This window comes from Tyto alba, unplaced genomic scaffold (genome assembly GCF_018691265.1).
Source record: "Tyto alba isolate M040663 unplaced genomic scaffold, T.alba_DEE_v4.0 Super-Scaffold_1000006, whole genome shotgun sequence".
Taxonomy (NCBI): Eukaryota; Metazoa; Chordata; class Aves; order Strigiformes; family Tytonidae; genus Tyto; species Tyto alba.
This window is the reverse complement of record NW_024881272.1, coordinates 31236205-31264055: the sequence shown is the minus strand read 5'-3', so window position 1 is coordinate 31264055 and position 27851 is coordinate 31236205. Positions and strand designations below refer to the sequence as shown.

At 37.3% G+C, this 27851-nt stretch overlaps 1 protein-coding gene across 4 annotated transcripts in view; it reads left to right on the top strand.

The window, feature by feature from the left end:
* OMA1 (OMA1 zinc metallopeptidase) overlaps window positions 1-27851 on the top strand; it is a 109841-nt gene that overhangs the window by 3901 nt on the left and 78089 nt on the right. For 2 of the 4 annotated variants that reach the window (XM_042803716.1, XM_033008824.2), the window contains exons 6-9: window positions 1523-1651; window positions 5019-5093; window positions 6990-7139; window positions 14391-15817. In XM_042803716.1, coding sequence (XP_042659650.1) covers window positions 1523-1651; window positions 5019-5093; window positions 6990-7139; window positions 14391-14609 — 573 coding nt within the window. In that variant the 3' untranslated portion in view covers window positions 14610-15817. Of the gene's footprint in view, window positions 1-1522; window positions 1652-5018; window positions 5094-6989; window positions 7140-14390; window positions 15818-27851 lie in introns of those variants that run through there. The other 2 variants (XM_033008825.2, XM_033008826.2) reach the window with 1 other exon arrangement.

Below are 27851 nucleotides of genomic sequence, written 5' to 3'. Positions count from 1 at the left end.
GACTGTCTCTAATTCATGAAAATTGAGTTTGAAATGAGAATATTCTGCTACAGTATATCCTTATTACTCTTGTAGTACTTAATAACTGTCAGAAGTCATGTAGTAGTCAGTGTTAGCACAAAGTCTGCCAGTGCTTTTTTTCATACATGTACAGATGGATTATGGCTGACCATTAACAATCATTTAGAACCTGGTCTGCAGATGCCTCTCCTCATAGTGCAGACATAAGGAATTAGAAGCACTCAGCAACTCGGTTTGTTACTCCTACAGTTGCTAATATCTACAGAAGTGGATATACTTTAATAAACAATTATAAAATACATTATATTTTTGTTATAGTAGCACACACTTTTAGAATGCCAAATTGTAGAATGCATGGAACTCGATTCTGCATTTACAGATGATTGCTTTCACAGACTTAGTTTTTCCTTATCTTGATGTGGATGTGTTGAAATTGGTAGTTTTTTTGCCATTTGAACTGAGTGGATGTATTAATTTTGTCGTGCTTTGTAGGTACAACTATGAAAAAAGAGGATGGTATAGAAATATGGCTCATACTGTTCTAGGCTGAGGTGATTTGCAAGAAAGTGCTTCCTTGCCTCCAGATTCATTTCTTTCTGTACATATAATTTTAAAAATTTGCATTCATTGCCTGTCCATCAGTTTTAGAGGACATAATGAGAAGCTTGTAAACACAAAGATTCTGCTAAAATTGCAAAACCAATCTGGAAGTGGGTAAATACATTTTAAAGGCAGTGGAAATACAGGAGAATTGGTTTACCACATCTTGTATGATTGTGGATGAGCAGCAGTTCACATCATAGTTTCTTGGGCTCAGTTGAACCATCTAACTTGTTAAACTTATAAAAAAAATATTTCTAATAATAAAAAGAATTTACCTGGTTTGTATGGAACCTGCGTCACCCAGCTGGCACAGAGAAAAGTATTGCATGATCCAGCTTGTAAGTGCTCCGATCAATTTGTTGCATGTCAAATAGTGCTCTGAAAACCAGAAGAATTTACATTTCTTTGTTCAGGATCTCTCAAGTTTCTGAAATTAAAGGAATACAACAGAAAATAAAAAATAAATATATTATGCCTAGTGTCCCTTTATCCCATTAGTGTTCCTGTCTAAATGATGTTTATCTCTTCTCAAATTAATGTAAAGAACAGTCTTCTAGGTCTTTTAATAGATTTTTTTGTTCTAACTGAAGTATTTAATGGCCTTTTTACAAAAGAACTTTGCATGCTGCCATCATCTTATCTTGATCTTTGATCTCTTGAATTGGGATATAGACAAAAATTAAAAAGTATTTGTTCCAGCTGTATCTATGCAGTTGGTGTGGATTCTAGACCGAAAGTATCTTGTACCCAACTATACAGTGCAGTCAGGGGAGCTTGTGCTTGCCCTGTTCCTGTGGCTGCATAGAAGAAAAAAATTAGTGATTTAAGAAAGTGTCTCCAAATCCTATTATGTTCTAAAGAAAGTAAGGAATGAAAACAGGACCATTTCTGTCTGCAGGCGGAGAAAGCCAGCCTAGTTCACTTCTTGGATTTTCTATCACTCATCTTTCTCACTGTGATTTGGGCCATCTGTCCTCGTGATAGTTTGGCAGTTGTTGGCCAGTGGATTCAGAGCAAATTGCAGGAGGTAAGACCGACATTTTGTATTCTCCTTCCTGAGTTCCATGGAAAAACACTTCTAAACCTGGGGAGATAGTACCACTAAATAGTATGTTTGGGGAAAAAGGCTAGAGGATAAATACTACAAGCAAAAATTAATGTTGGAGTATGTTTCTGAATTAAATGTTTTTATAAACCTGCATCTGCTTTAGTTGATATATAGTTTCATTTGTCATCTTGAAGAACTTTGAATCTCCCTAAATGACTGATTTATCTGGACAGACATTGAGTACCTGATTGTCAATTAATTTAGATGATTGTCTTTTTGAAATGTAGCTCACCTTTTAAAGTTGTATATGTTGAAATGCCATGTCTTTATTTTGAGTAGTTGTTAAATTGTTTCTGAACCAAATAAAATATAGGGAATTATTTAAATACATTCTTAGTGGTAAGAATGGTTTCCAAGATAAGAAAATTGAGAATCCAAATACTTTTAAAGTATAAACCATGCTATAATAAAACTTACTGAAATAATCTTTTCAGTCAGGATATATTCCCGTAAAGTAAAATTCACAGGCTTTGTGGTGCCGGTTTTCTTCAGCAGTCTAATTTACTCTTTGCCTCTGGACAGTTACTGATCCATTTCTTTTTAAAAAAGTGAGTTTTCTTTAAACGAAATTTTGCTTACATCATAAAACTTGAATCTGAATTTAAGTGAAAGAGCTCTTTGGTTTCTATGACTTCTCTTGATGCTTTTCCTGAGATTTCCCCTGATTCCTCAGAAAGATGAAATTAAACATAACCAATCTGTTTTGGTAGTTCTTATGCTAATGAGTAGATGTGTGGATTCTGAACATAAATTATCTCTAAAGAGCTTGGATATTTGTACAAGTAGCTAAGAAACCAATACATTGATGAATGCTAGCCAGCATTTTGAAGAGCTGGATTTGGAAAAAACAAAGTGTGAATCAATCCTGAGACTGCTCATAATTTAGACAGCAAGATTTAACTCCCTGTCAGCATCTTTTCTCCTCTTCTAGGCTAACTTCAACTGGTATTTTGGCATCATGGATTGGAATTGTGCTTTAGATTGCAAATTGAATCTGGGTTTGAGTTCATAGTCTTAGTGTGCTATAGGAAAGATCTATCATATATGAGATACTGTACAGAAATGGCCTGGTTTAGAACTCTGATCAAACTCATCTTTGGAGACATTAAACGTAGCCGTATGTAATGCAGAATAAATAAGTGATTAATACTTGAGAAGCTTTCATCTGATATACAAAAGATGCTGAACAGAAATTTTTTTGTTAGTCACCCAGGAGTACAATGTCTGTTGGTTTCCTCCATTCAGCATTTGCCTAATGTGCTTATGTGAAAATGAATCTTTCTGCACATTTTCTGAGGATGTTTTTCCTCCTCTTTTGTAATTGTATTTTACTTCTTAAAGTTTTAGCATCCCACTTTTTGAAATGGTAATTTAAGCCACATTGCAGTACTTGCTTCTGTTTCAGTATTCGTTTTACTTTCATGTCCTCAGAGGCTTAACTTTTTTACCTACTGACTATTGTTTATTTTTAATTATTGACTGTAAATAGTTCTCCTTGACTCTTTCTAGGCCTTTTGGCATGTTAGCTCCAGTTCTGCTTTTTTCTCCAAAACTGGTGGGTTTACTTGCCTGAACTGCATTGTGTTGGCTTTGTTTTTACAGCAGCAGTTATTTTATATGGGAACTAAAGCCTAGAATTTATTCTAGACTTTATTTATTCTAGAATAAATTCTAGGCTTTGTCTAGATGGTCTATTAAGACACATTCAGAACATCAGTTTCTTAGTTCTTAAGTTCTGCATGTCTGTTTTGAGATGGATGCTACCTTTTCTTACTTAAAATTGTTGTAAACCTCCCAGAGAAGAAAACCAGCAGTGGTTGTAACTGAAGAAATAGGAAACTGCCCGATGGTGTAAGACGCTGTTTCAGTTAGTACTTTGGGTAGTCCTGTTGCCTGTTACCAGTTTCGTTTCCCTGTCTGAGAAACATTTAATAATTAAACAAATAGTTTATCTGGCTAACTGGAAAATGATTCTTCAGCAATATACGACAGCCTAGCCAGGGATATCATTGCTATTTAGTGAATACGTGCACTCTGGTAGACCCAGAGCATTTTTCAAGGCAATACAAATATATATTCCACTATAGCTATTCCACTGTTAACAAATATATTTATAATTGCAATGCTTAAGGTCTGTAAGGAAACTTAAGAATTTAAAAAGTGACCTCATCTATGCTTACTTATAAACTAGTGTATTTGGCTTTAAAAAACCTGTAGAGGATCAGCTTTGATTGGCATTTATTTTTGACCTAGTAAAGAAAAACTATCAGTACAACTTTAAAGAAGCAAGAAATTATAGATAAAAGTTACGTACTCAAAGGGTTGGACCACTTCTTTGGTGCTTTTCATTTCTATCTGTTTTGTCTTTTTTTTTTTTTTTTTCCTGGAACTTACAAGGAGGACATATTTTTATAACCAGATAAAGAGCTGAGAAGACCTTTTTATTTCTTTGCTAGCCTTGCACATCCCCATTCTTCAGTTGGTATTTCTTAATCAATGCCCAGATCAGAATGTTGTCACATGTTCCTTATCTCTGTAGGAGCAGGCTGTTTTAACAAGTCCTGATTTGCATTTACTATAACCTGATATACAAGGGCAAGGCTATCCAAATCTACATTAATTATATATGCCGGAAGACTCGTGAGTTATATGACTAAATAACCATTTGAGAAAACTACTGCTGTTTCTTAGTGTGTATTAATGCAATGTCATACCCTAGAAAAAACGGAGAGGGGTTGATCAGATTTATGTCTTCCAGTTTGATTTCTCAAGGGCAATTTGCAACTTGTTTTGGGGGATAATCATGACAAAGGAGTGATTTCTGCATGAAAATGTTTATGGCTGCATCTCATACTGTGGGCTGTTTACCATACAAAATAGATCAACAGCAGGTTCAAAGACAGTCATCATAAAAGTTCCAGGGAGCCACTGGAATTTTTTACATACAGTTGCTACAACAAAAATCTTAATTCAAATAAAAGAGTGAAGTGAAAATTTTCTAGTTTAAAGTTGGCATTGACCGCTTTGGTTGCTGCAAAATGCTGTGAGAGCGGCTGATGAGAGGGACAATGAAAGTATGTACACTTTGAATTCACCTCAACTGAATACAGGATCAATTACATATAATGGAATTAAAGATTACATTAAGAAAATTCATACTGTTCACATGGAATGTGAACATGATGGATAAACATCATTTCTCATGAGGAGGTTAGACTAGCTACAATGCTCTAGCTTTGTACACATTCAAAACTAAAAACCAGAGCTTTGATGTGCTTCTTTGCAGTTTATGTTTGATAGACCATACAGCAGAACATTGGAGGCTGAAGCTGATAAAGTGGGACTTCAGTTTGCAGCAAAGGTAACTACAACTTATTTGTTTTATTAGCAATTTACCAACCATTTTCCAATTTCCATTACAATCAGAGGGGGTTACACCCTTCATATAGAGGTAAACTGGGGGGGGGGGGAGAGGGTTCCCAAATTTTTAAAGAAACGTAGATTGATGAAGTAGTGGGAAATAAAACAATTTGATAGGGAAAGACAAAGTAATTCTGGCTAAATTGTATGTAATAATAATGAAGTTTGTAAAGTTTGCATTATTAAGTGTACAGTATGCTTTCTATGTAATTAATTACTATTAGAAGAAAAAGCTACATATTTGTAAAGAGGAGAATGCCAAATAGTGAGCTTCTGTAAGTAGGATATATTTCATTGTATGTAAAGCTATAAAATACCCCTTAGATTTTTGTTTCACTTAGTTTCCATCTATTGTGGGAAGTTCTGAGGAACACTGTATTATAGTGCAACCTAAAATATTCTGATCGTAATATCTATTCTCATAGCAATTCAGTAAAATTTAAGAACTTTTTGATAATATATGTATTCTGTGATTACTGATAATTATGAAGTATATCAGTATTGTTCTAGTATTTAAAGGTTTAGTCTAAACGCAGCTGTAAAAATAATGTGGCTTTGCTAAAGTAAGACAAAAATTTGGTCAGAAACTACTCAGCTTTTTTTTTTTTATAATTGTTTTCAGTCACTTTTTTTTTTGTTCCTGTGGATTTTAGTCTAGATTAAAGAAACTAAACCAACTCTTATTTTCAGCTAAGTGCAGTAGAACTAGGTGTTCGATAACTATGAGGGCAGCACCATCTAGTGTTAATATTTCATAAGGAAAATTTCCTTTTCTTAATAATTATTAATATTTCTTCAGGGAAGAGTTTTTAAAATTATTTGACTCTGTGATTGAAACTGCGTTTGTAGTTTAAAATCATCTAAGGGAATAATACAGTTCATGAAAAACCATAATTGTTGTGTGGGTGCTCACTGCTTTGTAATACTGAAGATATAGGGCCATACCAGAAAGAAACAAAGTGGTATCTCAGCATTTCTCTGCTTCTGCAGATAATCTTTTTATAACAATAATTTTAAGAAATAAATTCAAAGTGCAGAGCACCACTTCTGTATTTCTGGGGGAGAAAAAAAAAAAGCTAATTTTCTTACCTTCTGATTACTCGTGTCCTTTTCTCTTAAATAAATGAAAATTAATTTAAGAAATCTTACACTTTTTTTCCCCTACACTTAAATGCTAATATAAAAGAGTGTACTGGTGATATACAAATGCCATTCTTAAAGTTAGTGTTCCATGAGTTTCTATGGTTATATTTATACTTCTATAGAGAATGATAGGAGAGTCCTAGTTCTGCAGAATTACTATTTTAACCTGTTGTAAATTACAAAGATCACCCTTCAAAAAGGCAGTGTAATCACTTACAGAAAAGCCATTGCAGTTCATCTTTAGAGATATTTAAGTATGAATTATTATCACTATATTTTTGACTCTAAACTTCTTCCTGTAGATTTGTCTAAATCTTTGGAGACAATTAATTTGTTCTTCTGCTGTACTGTGTCTAGCAAATATAACTTAGAATAAGCAGCTGAGTTTTCCACAGAACAAGGACGTGCCAGAAAGTGTGAATCTGTCTTTCTCCTGAATTGTTTAATTCGGGTGTAAGTTTTTTAAGATCAGTGGAATTACATAGATGTTAAAAGGAACAAATCCAGTGTCTAACTGGATGAGTTTTTTACTACATTTAGATATTTTAGAAGAGCCTTTTCCTGTTGGGGGGGCATCTAAAAAGGCTCTGGAAATGTAAAACTTACGATGTCTTTTGTAATTCAATATCCACTAGGATGTGTATTGCATGACTTTAAAAATACTGTGGTTTATACATTTCTTTTCTGTTTCCAGGCTTGTGTGGATGTAAGAGCAAGCAGTGTATTTTGGCAACAAATGGAATTAGCAGAAAGCATTCAAGGGCAGCCCAAGTTACCAGAGTGGCTCTCCACACACCCTTCTCATGAAAATAGAGCTGAGCACTTAGACCGGCTTATCCCAGAGGTGAGCAGCGTTGAAGGAAATGTGTCTTTTTTCTCTTAGGAAGATTGCCAGAATGAGTTTGGTATTGATTCACAAGCTACTTTGGTATTGATTCACAATCTGCTCTTTTAGCATTGTGCTTATCTTTCTCTTTATCCTTACAGAAATTTTCTGTTATAAAGCTCTCAACCTTAAAGGTTTCATTAAATGAGGAAAAATTAAGATAGCACAGGTAAAATATAATTATATTCTAGTTGCCTTTTTTTTTTTTTCTTTTCTGATTTCTCATCAAAGTGTAGTATTTTTGCTTTTAAATGGCATTCCCGGTATAGATGTGACAGTGTTACAGGTGTCATCCATTTTATTTCTCCTTTTTGCCATTTTGGAAACCAGTTTTTAAGTTAGATCCATAAACTATCTTGACTTCTCTTACTTTGGTAGCTAGCCGTAGGCTGTCAGAGAATGCTCCATCCTATCCCGTCTCTCTCACTGACGTGGGATCGAATACACCTTGAATAACTGCCTCAGAAGAATGTCAGATCCCCGGTAGAAAATGTCCTAATGGTTCTAGTTATGATAGGTCTCTCTAGATTTTGCAGCCTGCTTTTTTCTTCACATCTCTGTTCTGTCACATTAGGGAGCAAATTTTACCCCATTCCAAGGAACTTGAGCTAATTCATGCAATTGCCCATCAGTCTTCAGTCTTTTCCCCGTTCTTTCTTTCAGATTTCCTCTCAGGAATGCCAAGTGGATAGCTACTTGGGGATTCTCTTAATTTGATGTGCTACTCGCTGGTAGTTTAAGGACAGAGAACTGTTCCAAGTTTAGTAATCTTAGTTTGTTTACTATTTGTTAAAATGGTGGATTTTTTAACTACAGAAAAATAACATTGGTTTTTTGCCTAGTTTTTTCTTTTTAAAATATAGTGTTAAAGCACTTCACACAGCACTGTTCTTCATCAAGCTAAACTGTGTTTGGAAATTCTCTTTCTTATAACCAACTGGTAATTTCTTCTTCTTCTTTTTTTTTTTTTTAACTCTCAGACACTTTAAGTGTTTCTCAATTCCAAACTATAAGGAGAGTTGAAGATTTATTGGCAGAGGGAGCACTAAAATGTTGAGGTGCTTGCCGATTTCAAAGGAGAAAAAAAGATTTTCATGAATCCTTTGATGAGAATTAATGCAGTAAATATTCTAAATGATGTCATAAATCAAAATCAACATTAGGGATAGGAGGTTGGAGACTGGCTAGACTGAATATTTTAAATTAAATATGCAAATTCTATACTTTGTAAAAACAGGTTGTGAGACTATTTTGATGGATTTTCTAACACATTAGAGCAGCTGAATGGAAAATTATACTTGTTGTGGAGCCTCAGTTTTAGTTAGATTGAACATAAAGGGTTCAGGATCCTTTATTTTTATACAGTTATTGACTGGCTTATAAAGTGGTAATGAAATAAATTACTACTTATGCTCTACCCCAGGACTTCGCAAATAAGGTAAATAACTGAGCAACTGTGTAGAATTGGCAGTCATGTCATTTCTGTCTTATCTCTTGTAGTTTAGCAGGTGGAGCAGCCTTCATCTTTTTATAGCCACTCTCACTTCCAAGAGTGGTGGAGACTAGGAAATTTTCTTCCAAAAGGTAATTGAGGAGGAGATGTTTTTATTTGCCTTTTACCTTAAACATTCTTTCGAGTAGGATGAGAAAGAAAGGGCTGAAGGCTTCCTGTTTTTAACAGAAGTTCACTGGATAAGCAAGGTTGATACTACAAAAGTGGAATAAAAATGAAAGAATGTATGTAGACGTGTAGTTGGAGGGTTCTTGTCTGAAGCATTGCCTCCCCTCCATCTGAGAGCTGCCTCCTTGAAGCTGAATGTCAGGCATTTAAAGGGAATCCCAGGGCTTTGTTGTTCAATACTAACGCCTTTTTTGTTTCATTGTTCTCATATTTAAAGCCTTTTAGAACAGTATGTTTACCGTATATTAATGGCCATTAGATATTCAGAGCCCAGGGGAAGAAGCCAGATTTCGAAAAGAGCCTTTTTATCTCTCTAGTATCTCTCTGTGAAGAAACTGTGTTTCTTAAGACTCAGTATCAGATCCATCTTGAGTGTTGTGTTTCATGTGCTGATGGTTTTGAAGCTGAAATGGTTTTCAGGACAGTACAATATTTATTATTAGACCAGACTGTATCTGGGGGACAAGTTTTTAGTCTTCTCAGGCCACCCAGATGTTTCTCTAAAGACTTCTTAAGTTCACAATAAGATGCAATCATATAAAGTGAGAATTTTTCTTCAGTTAATTAAATGGCATGCCTCAATGAAGTGACTTAACAGTCTCAGGAAATATAAATTAAAGCAGGAATATCACAGGAATTCTCTTTTCACATAATTAAATACAGGGAGCAAATTAAATGAATTTTGAAGATCTTGGTTCTGGTTTTCTGAACAAGTTGGAAGCTATGGCCAAGCTGAGGAATTGGTAAATAAGAGAGTTACAAAGTGGTGCTGACCTGGAAAGGAAATAAAGGAAATTAAAAAGATTTACTATGTTTTTAAAGGATTTCTCCCTCAGACTGGGAGAGATTGGGATTGTAAACTAGGAAAACAGAATATACTGTTAAACAGGAAACCGAAATCTCTAAGAATTCCTATGTGGAAGGTGGTGAGATGCTCAATGAAGGTCTATGCATTTTATTTTCAGAAATAAAAATCTTACAATAATTTTGTAGTAGCGGGAAGAATGCTTACCATTGTTGTGGAGAGAAAAATTGTGAAAGTGTAGAGCCAGAGAGAAGCTATAGGATCTTCTAGTTCAACTCTGAACCTCTTTTTTTAGTGTTTTCTGACTTGCTACAGTTTGTCTACCTTTTTCCTAGTATGCTGTTCAAATAGAGCTCTCTACATCAGCTGAAGCCTCAGCTATACTGAACAAAGCAGAAGGTTATCTACTGAGTCTTGCCTGTGACACAGAAATTCATCTTGACGTGACATTTGCTTTTTTGGCATGGTGTTGTTGGCTCAGATTCCATTTTTGATTCACTGTAACTCTTGTTTCCCACTTTTTCTGTGGAAATGCCATGTTGAGATCATTTTGAGAGTAATACTAAGTTGGGATATGTCACATCTTGCTGCTTCTTCTTTGTTTGCTAGGTCAATTAACTTGTCAAAAACAAAGCTAATTAATTTGCTTTGGCAAGACCTCTTCTTGTCAAATCCACATTGGCTGTTTATTATTTTTATTACTGTTTGGATAGTTATTGCTTATTATCTCAGTCTGCTGCTTTTTAGATATTGAAGACACATTTATTTTGCTTCCTTTTCAAAAATGGTTTGGTATCTTTGCCCTTTGCTTATGATGTGAAGATTGCTTCAGATAGTTCTAGTACTAGAAATACATTAATTAAGCCCTATCAATATGAAAACTTAAAAGGAAAATGAGAATAAAAAATACTGACCTGTTTTTGTATCCTCCCCACAATGTTGTTAAATATTTTGTCACAATTTTTCTTTTCTATGCCAACAGAAGCAGTGGAAGATTTGAAGCATTAGCATTATATATAAAGTTGCTTTTCTTCTCCATCAAGTAACAAATGTATCCATTCTTTTAATCATTGTTTTACTACTACACTTGTAAAACCAGTTGTCTCCCCCATGGCTGTTAATTGTAATTCATTTTGCAACTCAGTGTTTCTTATTTTCTGTTTTTCTTTTTTTTCCCCTAAGTGCTTGTGCTATTTCTTAGTTTGTGTCAGAATTGCCAGGTCAGAGTGTAAGTCAGCCCTGCCGAGGTAATCACAGTTAATACACGAGAGACTGTAACCCTTGGCCTGGTTTGCGGACAAGAGAATGATGTGGCTTTTATACTGAGAGAGCTGTCAGCCTGGGAGGTGGGATGCACTCCAAAAGACTGTAAGGGGTCAAGATGCAGCAGTTAGCCCGGTATCTGTGGCAGTGGTGAAGGATTAATACTGAGAGCTAAAAATTACTTGTTTCTGTATTTGTCTCTGCTGGTAGGCTTGATATGAAAGCAATAGGATGAGGAGGACCTCCCTGATTCTTGTGCCTTCCTCCCTCTCAGCACATTTCAGGAGGCAACTGCAATGGTATTCATGAGAAAAACAGCTTCACCTTTGTTACTTAGAAGCAATAGTTTTGATACTTTGAGATCTCCTGAACCAGTAAGCCTGCAGGTGGTCTTTATTCTGAACAGCAGTACTTCTCTCTTAAGACTAACCTGAAAAGAAGAGCATTAAAGTACTCTCAGTTCCCAGGTGAATCTACATACTCATGCTAGCTAGTTCACCTTTTCTCAGTTCTGTTTGTCTTTATTGAGAACGCTCTTCAGTAGAAGCAGTCAATGAAACATGTTCTTATTATAGTATCGATATGCATGTTTTTCATTAGGAATGCTTTTACTTATCCTCTTACCCAAACTGTCAAAAACCAATTTACTTGAGCAATATTAAATTACCGGATTTGAAGTCGCTAGTGACTTTGGAAGTACAGCACAGCTGACCATGTTGGGCTGTAATATCTTTCAGGAAAAATTATACTGTAAGATCCTCAGCCTGTTACTGGCATCTTAGTGATGTTACAGAGCTACTGACACAAAACAAAATAGCAGCAATCAGCTGAGCCAGGGAAAGAACACCTTCTAACTGGGGTGGAAGGATGCATGGCAGTTGCAAACGTACGTACAGAGGCTACTTTCACTAGTGTGCGTAGTCATAGCTGTCTTTTAATAGTGAGATGACATGTCAGCATAGCTTTCCATTCTCTAACTGGAGTTTTTTCAATGGCATGCGAGTTAATAGTGTTGAATAGATGCCTTCTACCCCCCTGGACAGCTTTATGTCTAGCAAGAACGCAAAGACTTTGGCAGGATAAAAATGTTAATGCTGAAGTATTGTTTTTTACCTGTCCTGTTGTGACTTTAGTATTTTAGATAAGTGAAACCATGGAAGTAGGCCAGGCACTATATGGCCACAAAAAACAGATATAAAATTACTAAATTAGTTTAAAAGAGGATTACATTGCCCTTTCCAGGTTACAGCCTAAATCTTTATATTTCCATTTGCCCTGAATAATGCTGCTTGACATTAATGCAGTCTTGTATCAGCTTATGTTCTGGAAGAGAACGAGAGAAAACTCTTGGTTTTGTCATAAATGTCAGTTTCGAAATTAATTGGTCACTGAAGCCGAAGTGTTCAGCGGTACAGTTATCTTTGGTGACTACATGGATGATCATGCTGTAGAAAAACAGACACTGCAAGCTTTGTTCATATTTTTTTAGAGTTAGACAAGAGGAATATTTGCATGACTAATCCAGATTTGTGTATCCAGTAATCTGAATGTTAACATTTCAGCAAGAAACAGCTGGAGAAACTCTTGCTGCATTCCTGGAATGCGTGTTTTTCCAAAACCAGTTGTTAAATTCAAATTCTATTTGTTTCTATCCATTTATCAGTTCGCTGTAGTAAAGTTAGGGAGAAATACATTTTGCTACCGCCTTATACAAAGAAATGAGTTAAGAAGCTCTGCTCTTCTATTTTAAAACCTGCTGCAGTAAGATGTTTCCAGTCTCTCCTGTGGAAGAATACCATATTGTTTCAAAATTATGGGCAAATACTTATGCATAGATGTACTGGAATATTTGATTTGATGTTCCAGCCAAATCTGGTGTATATAAAGCAGATCAAAGTTTCTGCTCTGTTTTTAAAGTGTGGGACTGCTGTGAAAACCGTGTTACTTTCTTCTTTAATCCATCTGGAACAAATGATTCAACCCTGACTTTCTGCTCTCGATCCCTAGTACTGGTCAGGAGGCACCTGGCTACAACTCAGGACAGGTCTGGCCATTACTTTTCAGGAATCCACAGTAATGAAGTGGAATAAAATATACATTTGAATTTATTTTCCCATGAAAGGATTAAAAATAAAGCTGGATGTTAATTTGCCCACAGTGTTATGCTGTTAATTGGGCCTAAGGTACAGATAACACTGCATAAAAGTGACCATTGATTAGTTCTAAATATCAGGCCAGTTTCTGACTTGTTGTTCTGTTGCTGTTTCATTTTGCAAATCTTGAAAAAATATTTCTCAGTGGAGAAGTAGAACCCTCTAAAATTCTAAATATAGTATTTTGCTATATGATATATAGGAACATGCTTTTCTTGATTAGTTTAAATGAGTTTTGTAGGAGATTCCATGGTCTGTGTACAACTGCTTGCAAAATACTGCATTGGACTTTGTTGTGTGGTATCCTGTTGGCTCTAAAATGAGCCGCCTGCTTTTATGGACTAATTAAAAAGTATGTTCAGCTTCGTTACAATGGACTCCAATTAAGCATCCTTTAAAACAGCTGACTTTATACTGTTTTATATCAGTTTCTCCATGGTGCCTTTGAGACATGAGATTCATCCATTGTCATACCTTTCTCAGATTGACCACAAGGCAGAATGATCTGAGGGGGAGTGTGCCTGCACTGAAAGATTTTGATTCTATTGGAAATTCTTTGGCTCCTTCGTGCCTCTACTTTGTAATCTGTAGAATGAAAGCAATGGCACTTACTCAGTGAGCAGGAGTAACATAAAGTTTGGTCTCTTAGTGCTAATGTTTTTATCCAGATAAATATTTACATTCTAGAGACATTATTTTCTCAGATTACTTGGAAGCTGTGCATTCAAATGCTTCTTGGAGATGAGATCACTTGTGTAACTGGACTGTAACTATACTGATCAACCATCTGGATCTCTGTGCCAGTGTTAAATGTCCATTATGTTATTGGAGATTTTTCCCTCATTTTTTTGAGTCAGACATCTATATATAGTTACTTCTATAATAGAACATACCTGATGAAGTAAATTATTCACAGCCCTTTTTTCTTGATGCAGTCATTTTAATTTACATGTGAATGTAAATTAAAAGGTAAAAGGTACTGGCGTAGACAGGTATCACATAAAATAGTTGGAGAACTTCTGATCTATTTATGCTGTACCTTTTAGAGTGTCCATTCTTTGAGAGACTATGAGAAAATTATTTTCATTCTTCATTTTTTTTCCATTGTTTTACCATATTACTACATTTCTTCTTAGGAATTCTTGGTTTCCGTTGAAAAGTTGTTCAATAACAACTCAGACTCATTATTATACTCACTAAATTTTATGTGCAAATGCAGACCTTACTGGAAAGCCCAATCACTGACTGAAGCCTTTTTTGTTTTTCTTATTTAAATGAGCTTGATTTGTTTTCCTATGTATTCACAGGCTCTTAAAATAAGAGAGAGCTGCAATTGCCCATCCCTTTCTGGACCAGATCCTCGCCTCATTTTCAAACTTAACATGCAACATCTCCTGGAATCGTCTAAAGATCAAGAAACCCCAAACTCTACAGAGCGAAATCTCTCAAAACCAAAACTGGATTTTCCTCACACTCAAAAAGTAGAAGATATGCCAGTAACTTTTGCAGTTAAACCTACAAACTAATGATAATAATTTTCACTTTTTATGAAACTTGTGGTCCCTGAAGGTCTGTCTTACAACACAAAATTGTCTTTGAGCCATAAAGAAGATGTAGCCACTCATATTCGATGTTTCTTTTATGTGATCTCTCACTCAAAGCAATAAGGAACCATGCCACACAAGAAGAACAGCGTGTTGGACCAGAAAGTTTCTTATTCATCAAGAGTTACTAAAATAAATCACTTCTCAGGGGAAAGATAATCTCGTACAATCCAGTCACACAGTGTAATTTTCAGCTTTATCAGGCTCACCTTGATCAGAGGACAGATGAGCCAGCAGCGTCCCTAAAGCAGAGGAAAAAGTACAATTTTCATCACTTAAGCTGTCTGGTTTATCTTGCTGTAATTTGGGTTAGATCTATCCAGCTTCATTTGAGAAATAATGAGGAGAGCTTACTGCCTGTTCCACATATAGTATGTTTAAAAATATTAAGCTGAGATGCGGTAATAGCCTATGGGCTAGATACACCCGCACTTAATTAGGTGGATTTACTGCTGGGATTTTTCTTCTTTCTAAGGCATTTTAGAATATGGATTGATTCAACATTTTTCTTCAAAGCAACCTGAAAGGGTTGCACAAAGTTCAGTTTAAAAAAAGACTTAAATAATTTTCAAGGAAGTCTTTCTTGTGAAAAAACCCACACTGTGTAAGAACCACAGTTTGTAGCACTAGAATGCTTTGCAAGGATGGCTGTTGTCTTTTTTTGAATGATCAGGGTGCCTCATCGGAGACAGGTTTTACTGCAGTAACATTTGATTTGGATGTATCCAGTTGGATAGAAGTGATTGCTGATGTGGCAATATATTATGTAGTAGACAAATACAGTAAGGTTTCTTGACTGCATGGCTTTCGCAGCTGTACCTTATCCCAAAAGGTGAATTCTCTTCAGGAAACTGGCATCTAATGTTGAGCATCTCCTCCTCCCCCCAGTCCCCCTGAAGCCACACATTTTATACTGTGTAGACCAGTATGCACAACATAGGTAAAGCTCTGCCTTTCATGATGGACTAGCAGGTATAGCCAGCATGTTAATCTTGATTTGCAACTGTTTGAGTTATCTTTGCTTTGCAATAGATGAAAACACTGCAATGTCGATCTTGCAGGAAGACACAGAAAGAGGCAGTGGTGAATAAAAATAAAAAAAGGGAAAATCCCATTCCTTTATCTCTTAAGATGTACTTGCTGTTAGTTTTTTTACTCGTATTAAAACAAAAATCTTTCAGGTATGGAAGGATTTTACAGTGTATTGTATTTTGAAACACTTTTTTATATATGGAGAGAGGCAGACTTTATCATATTTCTTCAATTAAAGCAGAATGCAAGCTTCTAAAAAGGAAAAAATAACCTATTCAGTGCTGTTGGTGAATATGGTTGAAAAAAAAGATTGTGAAACAAGCAATTCCATTACTGACTTCAGTCAACGAACTAGGTTCCTTTGAGAAACACCAGCAACTATGTAGCTTACCTCTATTCAGAGGTAAGCTGATGTTATCTGTAATGATGATTCTAGGTCTGACCATATAGGTCTAGTTGGCTGCTTATTGCTTACAAGCTGTTTATAAATCTCTGCTCAGTACTCCTGGCAAGAGGCAGAATGTCCAGCCTGACCATTATTCATCCATCCATTTTTATTCTTAGTGACAGGAGTTTTTGTAACAGACGTTCAGTGATGCGTTGAAGCATTTGGACATTGTCACCTGAAGGTAAACAGAAAAATACACCGCATAGATTTCCCTGTGGACCTTATAGTTTATACTGCAACACCAAGACCCCAGTGCTGCTGCCTCTCTCTCACTCCAGTGTCAAAGCTTGTTTTGTTATCCAGGGCTCCTGGTTGATGTGCAACTTGATGCTTGTGTCTATTAGGACTAAGGAGAACATAGAAGAGTTTTTTATAGCATTCAAGATGGAGTATGAAATTACACAAGTTCCATATTTCTGCTGTCTGTTTTAAGTGGCCTACATATTGCGGTGGAATATTGGAGATACAATTTTTAAGTTCACCAAGGGAGATTTTTAAAAATTTCTATGTAAATGGTCTTGTAGCCATGATCATGATGATGTGAGAGAAAAGGTTTCAAGGGAGAGGTAATAGTTTATATTAGGCCGATTAAGGGCTTATGCACTTTTTCCAACTATAGTGGTCTAATAAAACATAACTCTCTCCTTACAAACCTTACATATACATATACATGCACATACATATGTGTGCGTATACCTAAAATACACAAACACACACAAGAGTTAGGCCTCTACAGTAAAACACTACAGTTTTAAAGTCCAAAATGGGACGTTAAAAATTTCAGTTTCTACTTTACATCTTGAATTATCCCTAATGTTTTGCTCAGGTGCTTTGGGAGAGGTTTCTTCTTTCTGCTTATCTTGACTGTCCAACACAGAAAATGCCTTGTGTTCATCTGCCCCTTGGAGGGCACTTTGTCCTTAACTTGTTACCAAATACTATACATTACATTTGGCTATATTGTTGAAGTATTTTCTTTTTTCTTTCTTGAACAGAAAAATTGCAATTATGTTGCTTTCCAAAGGTTTGACAAGTCATAGTAAAAACTGCACTTTTAAAATTAAAGCACATGTAGTATTTTAAGTTGGGGATGTGTATATAATAGTACATTATACATAATGTATTATTATATAGAATGTAATAATAAACTAATTTATTAATATATTGTTAATATTCATACTTTCAAAATATATCCCTTAGGAAAATAATATGGTCCCAGGCTTTTCATTGCAGAAACTATCACTGTACAAACTTTCATTGCAGTTGTGTAACTTAGTATGTCACATGAAAAATAGATCTGGAACGGTTGTTGAAGGAATTCAGTACTTGGAAAGGTGCATGTCATACAACAGGGAGAACAGTGGCTGAAGTGAAAAAAGGTAAGATAGATCAGTAAAAACATACCTGCATTTCTATCACCAATACTGGATGCTGTAGTTCCCAGCTTCCTGTTGGAAGACTAAATATATAGTACAAATGTCACTAAATCTCTTAATTCATTTCCTGTGGTGGGAGTGTTGAGAGGTTTGATAAGCAGGGGATGTGCATTCAAGGCAGTCCTGTAAGAAAAATGGCTCCTTAGAACTTTCAGTTTGTCATGTTTATTCTTTTCTTTTTTCTTTTTCTTTTTTTTTTTTTTTTTTTACTTGAAATACATAAGTGCCAGGAAAGCAAAGCAAACAGCTGTTAGAATGCTTTTTGTTCTTGAATTGTTTGTAGACATTAAAAGAGAACAATCCTGCCAGCGTGATGCTTTTTTTGTATATTATGTAGGCTGCCATAGCTTTTTTTTTTTTCAGTGTGGTGTTTGTATGTCAATACCCCTGGTTGAAAAACTATTTCCAGTATAATAGCCTGTTGTAAGCTATTTTACTGTCATCAGAATTCTCTCTGCTGAAAGACCTTGACATCTTTCCACATCTTGGGAGCTTTTGAAAGGAGAGCAAGATGATCACAAAGTGTAGTTGGTAGTAGAAGGAGCAGAATAAGACTTTTCTGTCAGCAGTACACTGCAGCTTCTTTAGGTTTCCAATCCATATTGCAGAGAGTGGTTTAGTCACCCTCAGTAAGGACTGATATTAATAACTTGCATTTCTAGATCACTTGAAACACCTCATAAATACTAATTAAGTTTTTCCATAATACCTGCATAGGTGACCTTTCTAATAGTTTTATTGGAGATACCGAAGCTCAGTAAAATAGTGACTTTAACAAAGCTTCTCATAAGATCTGAGGCTGGAACTTCGGTGTTCTGAACCATTTCTTAGCTAACTGTGACACACTGCATGTGGCTGTGTGTCTAAACCCGGAGTCTTCATAGCAAACTGAAGTGATAGACTTTGGGTGATTGTTAAATTTATATGGTTTGTCACCTTTTGATGTGTCCCTGGAGAGGTTGGATGTACCTGTTTATGCACACGTGAGTAAGATACACTTACTTGTTCTTCATGTAGTTATTTCTTAACTACTTCCTCTTATGCGTAAACTGATTATTGTTTGTTTACTGCCCATCACCACTGAGGAGCTGATGCCTAAATCTGTTGACATGGTGGTTACTTAATCTCAAAAAAAGATTAATCTCAAATTTGTGGTTCCACCACAAAATCAGGGTTTGTTGTGTATTTCCTGTCACATTAGCCGTAAGATAACACGGCATAAAAGTGTATTACAGTTCTCCCTTTCCTGTGCCCCTGCCCCATCTTTTTCTTGTGCTGCAGGCATCTCTGCTAGCGGCCACAAGGGTTGCTGAGAGGAATCGGGATTAGCGGCATGGACTCTTAGCCAAGTCAGATAAGAGTTGAATGTTCTGCCTGTGAGAACTTTATTGCTGGGGTTGGCAATTGTTGGCAGATCTGTAAAGAGAACTGACTGAGTGTCTCCAGTGTCCCTCATCGCTGCCTACACATATTGCAGCCATCCAGTAAATGTGCTGTTCGATCTCGGGGAGCCTAAGACTCGGTCCCAAATACAGGCCTAGCATAGCATTCCTGGCTGTGCTGGTTAAAGGCTGCAGTTCTTGGTAAGAGCCAGGGGTTCTTACCCTGATTTATGAATGGATGCAGAGACTTGTTATCTCCAGCACATAAATTCATTATAACTATTAAACTAAGCTGAAATTGAACCTGTTGACCTGGAAGTGAATGGCTCCATAACATTTCATTAATCCTTTGAGATGTTTAATTCCTGCTAATTTGATATTTCAGATACGATCTTCTCTACAGATACAATGGCTTAATTAGTATACATTACATGATGTCTCTTCACACTACAGCGTGTACAGTATTTATCCACCAGAAAAGTAATTCAGTAGAGCTCAATTATAATACATTGACTAGAGCATAGAAGTTGGAAAAGGATATGTGCAGCAGTCGTTATATTTTAAACATAAACATTTTTCAAGCAGTCTTCTGTTTGTTGATATCTATCACCCTCTAAAAATGGTGTTCCTAAACCTTTTGTTACAGCTTACTGAAATATTTCAATTTAAAATGGGATTATGACAATAGTGGATTAATTAGCAAATCATAACCAACATTTGGAGGGACAATGACAGAAACCTAATATGTGACTTAGTCACTTGTATAGTATCCTTAATACAGTCTTTCATATTGTTGGAGACCAGCAAACCATACATGCAAATACCAGTTTGGAGAATAACTTTCTATTTGATATGGTTGTCTTTGCTATCTTAATTTCATAAAAACACTTCTGGCAGACAGCACTTCTTGGTGATAGATACCAAAGTCTGTGCTAAGCAAATGTATTCTGTAGCATTCAGCTTGCACATCTTTTAGCTGAAGACACCTGTTTCAGAGCACACAGCTTCGTGTAACCATTCAGGACAGTGGTTCCAGTTGGAACTGCAGGGAACAGGCAAATAGAAAGGTAGTAAGTCTTTGGAATCTGGTTATTTTGCTGCTGCCTTCCTGGGAAAAGTCAGTGGGGGCACAGGTACGAAGAAATGCTGATAGCTCGTCTTAGAAACAGTTCATTTAACAAGTGGAAGTAAAAATTTTGCTTGTGGGATGTGCTGTATGATCTGACCTGCCTACTTTTTCCTTCAGCTTTCACTGGCAGGTAGAATTTAATGGGAAAGATGTGTTTGTTACAACTGTACTGGGACATATTGTGGACAGCCTCGTGGTCATTCTATCTTTTGTTTGTAACGGCAAGTACAAAGACTTTTCCAAAGTGAGTTCCATCAAAATGATACAAGTTGTTCTTTTTCCGGCTCATGAGTGATGTCGTGGTCATTTTCTCAGGTTCTTATCATGCCTTTTCTGCACAATCAAGTGCCACAGAAGTAGGGTGAGCAAACCAACATTTCACCACCAGGTCAGTGTGAGAAAAAGGTGTAAGGTGATCCATGCATAGGCAACAGAAGCTACTGAAAAGTGCTAAATGGGCTGAAAACTTGATAAACCTTATAGGAAGTTCTTTTTTTGCAGGTTTTGTTGCAGGTTCTTTATACTCTCAGATACCACTTTTGACTTTCTCAAATGGCTGTTGTGGTCAACCCAAGGGGCCACAAAAGATGCAAGAATCTGTTGGAAAAGTTATTTTTTAACTCCATCACTGCCAAATTTCTAGGATTGCATAGAGGATTGGGTATTTGACCCAATTGTCAAATAAAATATTTTCCTCAAACTCTTAAAGGATGTTTTTTTCATGTAGGTATTGAAATTGCTTTTCTTTTGTTGGATCAGTGTGTACAGAATAGTACCTGAATTTAGATGATTCCTGCCCCAACCTAGATGTTCCTCCTCTTCCTACTCTCTGCAATCTAAGACCTGAGTGAATTAAATTTATCTCTTTTTCCCTTCTAGCAACACTGATCTATATTGTCTATTTGGACTCTAGAGAATCAGAGCTCCTTATTCCTGCCTGGGATATGTCGTTGTCAGGTTTATTTCATACACGTATGGAATAAATAATGAAGGAGTAAATGATGAAGGAATAACATAGCAAAGTTGCAGCAGTGTGATTTGTTAGCCACGAGATGGCAGTTGGGCTGCCTGAGCTGGTCTTGAAGCTGATGCATTGCAACACCTTTATTTTTAGTCTGGCTTTGGTAAATTATCAAGGTGATTTTCCCTTTCGCTGTTAACTGCAATGACTCTTCCCTAGAGTAAACTCAAAACGTTGTCCTTGCGAGACAGTGAATCTCATGTGGTTCTGTTGAAGGCTTTCAGTTCTTCATCTGGATAGCAGATAACTTTACAGAAAGCTGCTGTCTGGCAAGCCTTACTTTCCTTTAACAGAAATCAGCAGAAAGGAGTGATTGGAAAGGAGTGATTGGCTGAGTGAAAAACTGTACATGTAAAAATTAAGTATGAATCACTGGAGTTATGCTTGTGGTAGCCAGTTTTGAGCCCTTATTGCAAATCTGGTTTGCTTTCCTCCTACTGTAGGGTAACAAATGAAGACAAAACATTTTATTTTGGTGCTGACGGCATGCTTGTCTCTGTCTAATGATTAAGGCAGAATCTATGCTCTAAAGAGATAAGAGATGTGCTTCCACCTGTCTTTCTGATGTCCCGGGGCTCGTTTTTTTTCTTTCCTTACAACCTGTCAGGGAACAGCAAGAGTGAGGCTGCTCCATGAGGGAAAGTGAGCCAGGAGCTGAGGGTGACCACAGCACCAGCTAGTCATCTCACAAGCAGGGTGAGCAGCATGAGGTTGGTGATAGAATTGGGTCAGACAAATTCTGGGTGACAGGTCTGGTCCAAGATCAGAGCAGGAGGCCCAGGGAACATGTCAGGATCAGCAGGGGACAGGGCTCTGTCCAGGCTTACCTCCAGCAAAGCTCAACAAGGCCTGGGGGCTGAGCTGAAACGGGGCCCTGGGTGGTGGGTACCTGTGCAGAGGCCTCTGCTGAGGCATTTGGGCCCCAACAGAACCATCCTGGGGTAGCGCAGCCCATTTGACTACGATGTAAGAATGGACTAATGGTGAAGTTCCTAGCTAGGAACTGGGGACTCCAGATTTCCATTTCCTATGCCATCTTGCAAGGGTCACATAGATTTTTAGTGTGTGTTTCTCTTCCATAAAGAGAAATGTGAGAGAATAAATTCAAGGATGTCAAGGATGTATCAGGGTGGATATGTATCAGACGCAAGGAGAAAACGAAAATATTAGGTTAGGCTGGTTTTATTTTTTTCGCTAGACTTCTGTTTTTAGAGTATGAGGGATAATGGAGGGGGCAACAGATAGCAGTTCCTTAACATCAGCCAGCCCTACTTGTTCAGGAGGAGATGAAATAAGAGCATTCTGGTTTTGTTCTGTGGTCTCAGTGCTTGATGTTCTTTCTCTCTCTCCCTCCCATTCCACGTGAGGTGTTTCATGAACTAAAGGGGTGAAGGGAAATAATGGAGCTTGGTATTTGGAGAAGCTGAACACGTATCAGCTGAATTTCAGAGACCGCCAGGTATGGGAAGAGTATCTTCAAATTCTGAGCCTGGAGAAGGTTACTATGTCTTCTTTAATCACTTAAACAAAATGGCAAATGATTCTCAAAGCAATCAGAACCTCAGCTAGCAGTGTGTTTGGTGGGGTTTCACCTACTACTATGCACTATCATCAGCTGTATCACCTTTCCGTTACTTTGATAATACAGATGAGGCTGTACTGGTCTGTGTTTCACTATTTTTCAGCCAACAGCCTAGAAGGAAACAAACCCCTTGAGAAGCAACAGGGTCCAATTTTCGCTGTCAACAATGAGGCCTCTATTCTGTTCACATTGAAATCCTTGGAAAAAGTCCCAGTAGTTAGATCTGGATTTCTCCCTCCTTCAAACAATATTCTTCCTTTTGTGCTTTATCCTATGCTTGTCAGAATCAGCTGATTACGAGCTCCTGCACAGATGACATTTTATCTTCAGTAAGCAGGAAGGAGGCATGAATTAGGGCTTAGAAAAATGTTCGATAATTAGCCACAGAGGAAGGAAAACATCCAAAAAAAGTACACAGAAGGAATTGACTTACTTCATTTGACTGGGCTGGAAAGTTCAGCTGTAATGATAGTGGTTAAATTAATTATGATGATTTGGTGACAGGGAAGCTAGCTTGTCCCCAAATGATGTGTATTTTTTTTAAAACCAAGATGAAGTAACTGCATGCTGTGGCTGTTGTGTGTCAGAAATAGAGATACCAGGTATTCCTCAGGACTCGTATATGGCACACTCATTCGGGGAGTGATGCGTGATGGCACAGTTTGATCACACACTGACCCTTAAGCCAGAGGTCGGATAAGTCTGTGGAAGGCTTTAGTGCTTTTTCGAAAGCCTTCATTATTGGGAATGACTATGATGGACACAGTCTTGGATGATGTGGTGGGTTGTGACCTCTGGTATTAAAAGGGCAAGTTCTTCTATTTTAGCTAAAGCTGGAGGAAGTGTGTCCTGGGGCTGTGCCAAGAGTACTACCCTGTCTCTAGTGCTGACTGCTCTCATGAATGCTGCTGGTCCTGCTTCATCTTCTCCTCCCGCACCTCTGTTACAGCTCCATCCTGCCTTGCCTGCAGCTTTAATGACTGGAGGTGTTTATGAGCATAACTAACATAACATACATACTGCACAAGTCCCTGAATGGTATTAGAGAACTTCTCATGGCTGTCTCAGGGTGTAGTATTTAAATGTGTCCCGGCTTCAATTTCTTATGGCTGGTTGGTCTCTCTTGTCATTCTGGCAAACTGTTTTTAATGCTAACTTACTTTTGACAGCTGACCTCTCTTTATTTTTGTTGTCAAGTATTGCAAGAGAGCAGATACACTGAAATGACTTTTCTGCATGGCTACAGAAGCCACTGAGACCTATGGACTTCCTGATTTTTCTCTGTGAGCAGGTATCAATCTATCAGGCTATTCCTGAAGAAATCTCCATCTCCTAACTTTGGACTTCCAGTTTTATTGTTTTAATGTTTCCTAGTGCCTGTGGGACATACATGTCAAGAGCCATCACATCTTGGAGGATGTTTCTTAATGACTATCATGAACTGATACATCTAGCACTTTAAGAAGGAGGATCTTGACTTTGATGGGGATAATAAGGGCACATAATAACATGAGCAGAGCATTAGCAGAGAGAGGTGTTCAGAAGGTTCTCCTGCCATGGGACCTGATACACTGGACAGTTTCCTGAGCAATAGCAGATCTGAGCGTCTTTAAGCTTTTCCTTTTATTGCCATTGATGTGAAGTCAGGCAGTAACTCACTGCCAGCATCTGCCAGCCTAGCTGTCAGGCATGGGTGTGAAGGGATATGGCTGCAGATGGTCAGAGGGGTCACACCAAGATGCCATAATAAAAGCATAGCTATTTTTAGAGAAAAAAAAAAAAAAAAAAAAAAAAAAAAAAAAAACCCACAAACATTTATATCAGTTTTGCTTCATTTTAGTACGCTAATAAAAATGGATTTTTGCCATGTATAACTTTACCTGCATAGAAACACTTTGCTGTAATGGTTTAGAAGTTTCCCTATATCAGTAAAATGTTTCTTACAGTCATTTGGACCGGGTGTAATTTTTATAGACTGTACACAATTCTGTCTCCTGGAACAGCAGGAACAAAACTCATGCATGCAACCCTCCTGCAGGAGCCATAGGCACAGTTCTTCCTCTAACACTAAACAGAGCTACTTTGTGACCTCTGTCTTCCTCTAAGGCTTCTTCCATTTAACCTCCCTTTCCTTATTCCCTCTTTTTCTACTTTAAACTTGGTTGCTTGTGAAAAACATAAGGATAAATCTAGATAGCTATTCTAGCTACTGCTCTTTTCTTCCTCTGTTTTAGAATAATGAGAAAAGCTTTGACAGCTAAGAGCCTAGGCGAGATGAAGTGGCTTAACCCGTGGAGTATGGCAGTGGCTGCAAGTAATGCATGGCATCTTGAACTCTTCCTATAGAGACTTTCACCCCAGGTGCTGATACATCAATGACTCTTAATGTGCAATCTATTAGCATGTTTCACTGTAACAGTCTAATGAGTTGCAGTAATCCAGCCTGGAGGTCAGAGATGAAAGGCTTGCTGTTGAAGCTGCTTACTGAACTTGATTCCTCCATTTTTAGAAGGTCAGAAAACTCATCCACCAAGACAGCAACCTTTGCCAGGTCACAGAGACTGATGGGCAAGTTGGTCTGTGCAAATCTGAATTCTGAAACCAGTCTTGGAAGCAGATAGGAGTGATTTTGTGTTTTCAGTAAGGCAAGGCTGCTCCATGTCTTTGTTAGTTTAAAAGGCTAACGTAGGAAATCCTGCGTCTTTTAAAATAAAATTAAATATAGAATAGAACATTTTCATATTAGTATGCTGATAGGTTTGGGCTGCAGTACCTCATTGGACTCAATGAGATCGTGTTTTTACATGTGTGCTTCAGTCCATCAGGCTGACCTAGTGAAAAGGTAATAGAAAAAATGCGACAAAGAAACTGTCAATGCTGAGACAACTTATTTAACATTTTTTGCTTCTAAAAAATTACCTAAATCAAGAATACAAAAATAAACAACCCCTGGCAAAACTACAGCTTGCTCAGGCTTCCTGAGGCTTTGAAAATTCTGGTGCAAATGTACCTCATATAGCTGTATGTGATTTGTAGAAAGGAAAGAGTTTTTTTAAAAAAGGGAATCTGTATCTGTCATCCCCCATGGGTGGGCTTCAAAGACCCAAAACTGGTCACCTACGAAACCTAAGATTTTGCAGAATTCTCTCCTTTAGTATAAACAATTTTTAAAACCCTCACGATTGTGATTAATTCTGACAGTAAAGCATGTGGATTTGCACACTGTTTGTGGAACACAAAGATGGAGTGTCTGAGGTCCCTCCAGGTGGGCGGTTTGAACTTTTCGCTCTTTCAAAGCCAATTACGTTTTGGCCAAAGCTTTGTGGAAGAAACAGAGCCACCTTCTCCACCCCTACTCTTCTCGTTTCATAGATGCCATGTGGTTGGGGTTTTGTTCCCTCTACTCCCTTTGATTTACACTGTCACATAGACAAATCAAAGCCTACCTTTTATTTATTGCAGCTAGCAAGAGTGTGCTACAGACTTAATTCAGGATATGGACTCAAATCCTTCCCTGGAGCAGAGTATAGTACTTTGTCATTTGTAAACACTTGGAAGCACAGTGCTTCAGAGTTCCTGTAAACAAAAATAAATTCAAGGAAATTTTTGAATTACATGTGTAGTTTGAATTAATACATTGGAATCAGAGTAGCGCACAGCAAGATGAATCTATCCATCATGGGCATTTAGTGTAAAGCCTGTATTTGCTTTTCTTTACTATCCACATAGATTCGATCAACATAGCAGTTCTGTCATTTGCTAAATACATGGGCTCTGCTCTCCAGGACACCAGCTCATCAGTTACCAAGTGAGCAGGCTGTCACAGGGCCAGCACAGATCATTTGTAACTGTCACGTACCCAGAGATCAGAATCTTCCCAGGGTCCAATCCTTTGATGGCTTGGAAATAGGTTAGCTGTGCCTGCAAACAGGCCTTGCTGGTTAGAAGGGAGGGTGCTGGACCTGAAGCTAAGATGTGGAATTGGAAAGTTTCAGTCTTTTGATGTTAGGTGGTAGGCACCAGCCTGCAGCTTTAAATTTTTCATTGATGTGTGAGAAACAGGCAATCACTTCAACTCACTGGTTTTGGAATGCTCTCTTGAATCATAGTCTTCTGTGTGTCTTTAGAAGAGCGGTAGGAAAGGCATGGGAATCATGTTACAAACGGGCTGACATCTAGGCAAAATCTAGGCACAACAAACAAGTACTAAGAAAGCTGCACTATCTGAACTGAAACTTGCCCCAACTCTAGAATGGTTTATCAGGCTCTTTCAGATGCCAAACAACCATGTGAGTTACAGGGTGCACTTTTGGTGGTGGTGGTCATGTTTGTTTGGTTTGGTTTGGTTTTTTCTTCTTGCTCTCTGGAAAGCTGCATCTTCTCCTGAGTCTGTCTGTGCCTTCGGTTGCATTGTTTACTAGTCCTTGGTAAGTTCCTTAAATATAGCCAGGATGATAATTTGAAACTATAACTGGTTTAGATCTTACAGGGATTTTTTTTTTTTTCACAGTTCCTGCTGTGTTTCCTTGTACTTTTCTTCTTTGCAGAGAGTCAAGGTGTTTCATAATGATGATGCTAGACAATCACAGTTTTAATGTTATTTTACTCTCCTGTATCCTAAGAACTGCTCTAACATGTATCGTGTCTTTGATCCCTAATCTAGGGTAATTATGTTCTGTTTTGTTTTCTGTCTTTTTAAGATTATTATTTTTATTAAATGAGTAGCTAATACATTTAACTTCAACAGAGCAGGAATTGTATAGTGGCTACATGTAGTTCTAAACCAAAATTTCCCAGGGATTTTGTAATAATGCCACTGGCCATAGATTAAGAGCTCTTTAAGGACATGTTGAAATACTCCTGGTTATTTGGATTACAGATGCCCTGAGTATTGCTGACATTATAGGCCTTGTGGCCTCTCTCTCTATATATATTTATATATGTGTAACTGTAATACTTCTTTGGGAGCATCTGTATTCTGTCACTGCAGTAATGAGTGTCAATAAAAGAACTAGGGTGACCTAGGTAATTTCAGTCATGTTTCCATCCTTTCCTTTTGTCAGTAGCAAGTAGAGGGGAAATTTTAGCATCTCTTCTTGTTCCTGTGAGACTTCTGATAAATCTCAGGTTCTTC